General features: G+C 52.6%; 1 protein-coding gene across 1 annotated transcript; it reads left to right on the forward strand.

Moving 5' to 3' along the window:
* ATOX1 (antioxidant 1 copper chaperone) lies at positions 1-2,622 on the forward strand (the record flags this gene model as incomplete). Its single annotated transcript, XM_080353321.1, has 3 exons — positions 1-6; positions 1,101-1,176; positions 2,489-2,622. 3 exons carry the CDS (start codon positions 1-3, stop codon positions 2,620-2,622), a joined length of 216 nt encoding a protein of 71 aa, XP_080209447.1.
* Between the last annotated feature and the right edge of the window lie 578 nt (positions 2,623-3,200).

Here is a 3,200-nt window from a genome sequence, read left to right on the forward strand (position 1 = left end):
ATGCCGGTGAGTGCCGGGCCGGGGGGGCGCGGGCGGGGGCGGCCCATCGCGGCCATCGGCCGGCCCCGGACAGCGCCTGGGCCCGGCTGGGTCGGGCGTCGCGGCAGGCTGGGGGCCGGGAGAGGCCTGTGTGGGGCCGGGGGAGGCGGTGGGGCAGGAGGGCGCTGCCCGTACCGGGAGCAGCCGGCGGGGTCCCCCAGCCAGCGGGGCTTGGGCGCACAGGACGGCCCGGGGTGCGGGACCCTGCGCTGGGACCCCTCCTGCCCCATCCCGCCGCCCCCTTCCCGCACACCAGCCCCCAGAGCACGCAGGGCATTTGTGAAATAAAGATCAGAAAAATTATAATTACTCTGGAAAATCCTATGGGCAACGAGCCGCTCCCAAACTCCAGGGTGAATTGTGCCAGTGAGGGTTTCAATGGGCAGGGGGGCAAAGGTCGTTCTGAAAAAAAATAATCGGCTGCAAGTAACAAACAAGCAAATAAATAAACAAACAGCTTTTCTTTTTTAAGGAAAGTAAAAAGCATGTGCAAGAAAAGGAAATTAGGATCTATCAGGTGCTAAAGGTTGAACGCGACGCTTAGTGTTACAGGCAAACACATAATGTTGACCTGGTATCTCTCACAAGTATGAAGATAACACTGAGGCCCCAGTGGAGGAATGAAAAAACAGCACTAATGTTCCTTAATTTTTTTGTTTTGTTGGTATTTTTATGAGTGTATTATGTTGGGAACTAGAGGCTTTGTATACACATGAAGAATGGGATGGGCAAGCACCAAAAACCTTGCAGACTAAGTCAGGATGGAGGCAAGTGGAGGGAGTCCAGCAGAGTCCAACCACCCGCGCTGATGGTGGTCCTGCTCTGAGCAGGGGCCAGGCAGTCCCCAAAGACCCCTGGGGTTACGCTGTGAGGGACAGCACAAGGGCACCATAGGGAGCAGCACTAAGAGCTCTTGGTTTTGCTGAGGATCCTGTAGTGGCATGTGTGGACCTTTTGGTCGGGGAGGACCTCAAGGACTTCAAGGAAAAAGCGTGGAGGATGAGTGCTCATGGTATGTTGCTAGCTGTACCTTCCCTGACTCCTCGTCTGCCACTTTTCAGAAACACGAGTTCTTTGTGGACATGACCTGTGAAGGCTGCTCCAATGCCGTCACCCGCGTCCTACACAAGCTGGGAGGTGAGTCAGTGCTGGGTGTGTGACAACCAGCTTGCCGGAACAACGCCAGCTCCAGGGAGGACGTCACCGCCCTGGGTAGTGCTGTGGATGAAAGCTGAAAGCTGCTGGTTGGAAACCTCTGCTCCCCACTCTGGTCCAAGCCTGCCACTTAGTCAGCAACGAGTCGCTGGTTGTTAGCAGGACTCTTGTGACCCTTGGAGGAATGTCAAGAGAGAGAGGAGCTGCCATGGCTGCGGGTGTCTCTGACTCAGCAGGGCCTCATCCTGAACCCTCTGGGAACAACACTTAAACCCCACTTAGGCTACCAGAAGGGAGGTGGATGTCCTGCTGAGCGGTGTTCCCAAGGAGGCCTGGGGTATCTGTGGTGCTTCCATAGATGTGTCATCAGCAGTCAGAGTGAAGAGCTGCTGAGCAGAGCACTGGGTGGTTGCCTGCATAGCCTGTTTTTAATACCACCTGGAAAATTCTAACCCATGCCTCCTTTACACTGGCATTACCGAGAGAAGGATCTAGCCTGTACTCACCAGTTGTGAGGACCTGTCATCCTGCTCCTCTGTCCTCACCACATGAGAAGAGCTTTCAGTCACCAAGGTGAAGGTCTTGCAACTTCTTCCACACCCCATGATCAGACTGTGGTGATCCTACTTTTTCTGTGTGTGGTTGTCAGCACCTCCATCACTCTTCAACACACTGGCCAACATCAGCCTCATGTGATGATGTGGCAGAGCTCTCAAAGCTGATACATACCTATGAGTTTTCTGAAAATATGTGGCTGGATAGACACTTCATGTCCAGTTCCTTTCACTGGGCTGAGTGGCTCACCCTTATTAGCTACTGGGAAATCCACATGGGGAATGCCTTTTTCCTCCTGCTGTTAGCTGGTATCACCACTGAGGAAACCTGTCCTGACCCTGTCCTAACCCCTACGCTAACTCCCTCATTAGTCGCTATCCATGCTAAACCACAGCACAGGCTGAGCTAGTTGGAGATTATAGTGGTTGGTTTAAACCCAAGTCATTCTGGTTATTGCATGAGTGATTGTGTTGATCCAAGGTGGTGTGAGCAGACAAAAGCAGTTGAGAAGCTGTGGTGCCTGGTGCAGATCTATAGATCTGGCTTCCTTCTTACCACTGCTGGCAGGACGCCAGTTTGGTTTTGCTGGGTGGTGGTGGCATCAGGCTCTGCTGGCAGCAGGCACACATAAATTTGTCTGGTGGCCTTGGGAGCACAAATGTATGAAGGTGAGCTTCCCATGTGCTCACACCACTTGGCTGCTTCTAGCTGTGCCAAATTATTTTACTTTCCTTTGTAGGTGTCCAGTTTGATATTGACCTGCCCAACAAGAAGGTGTGCATTGACTCGGAGCACAACATTGACACCTTATTGGAAACCCTAAAGAAGACTGGAAAGAACGCTTCCTACCTTGGGGAGAAGTCTGTGCAGTAGCCTTGCCTGGTGTGAGGCGGCTAGGTATATACCAGGTGTATGAAATGCTGAAGAGAGAGATCTGAGCTTTTTCCAGCTCTCCCAGTAAAACAGGCTGCTTCCTGGGAAGCACAAATTAGGAAAGACCTGCAGGTCCAGCTTCAGTAAAGCCTTCATATTGCTGAAGCAGCAGGACCACGTACAGCCAGCACCGTTTCAGTGTGGGACCCCTTAGCTACTCCACAAAACTTGTGTGATCCCAGCCATGGCTGTAGTGGAGAGGTAGAACACAGTCTCTGTGCCATTCCCAGGTGAACCTAGAGTTGCCAGAGCGTATCATGGATGAAAATAAATCCCAAAGATATTCACCAGCTGATCAGACCACGCGGTGGCCCCTAACAATACCAGGGAGGGTGATGGGACACAAAGACCCCTGTGGGTATATGATGCAGGGGGTTGGTTGTTGGCACAACCTCCAACACTTGATTCTGTTGATGTCACTGTTAATCCTCCACTAAACTTGAGGATGGAATAAGAGCAGCACCCTCATGGACAAGTTGGTTTTCAGCATAGCTCCTGGTGAGAGTTCCTGGCCAGCA

The sequence above is a fragment of the Nesoenas mayeri genome, assembly GCF_963082525.1.
Source record: "Nesoenas mayeri genome assembly, chromosome: 14".
NCBI lineage: Eukaryota > Metazoa > Chordata > Aves > Columbiformes > Columbidae > Nesoenas > Nesoenas mayeri.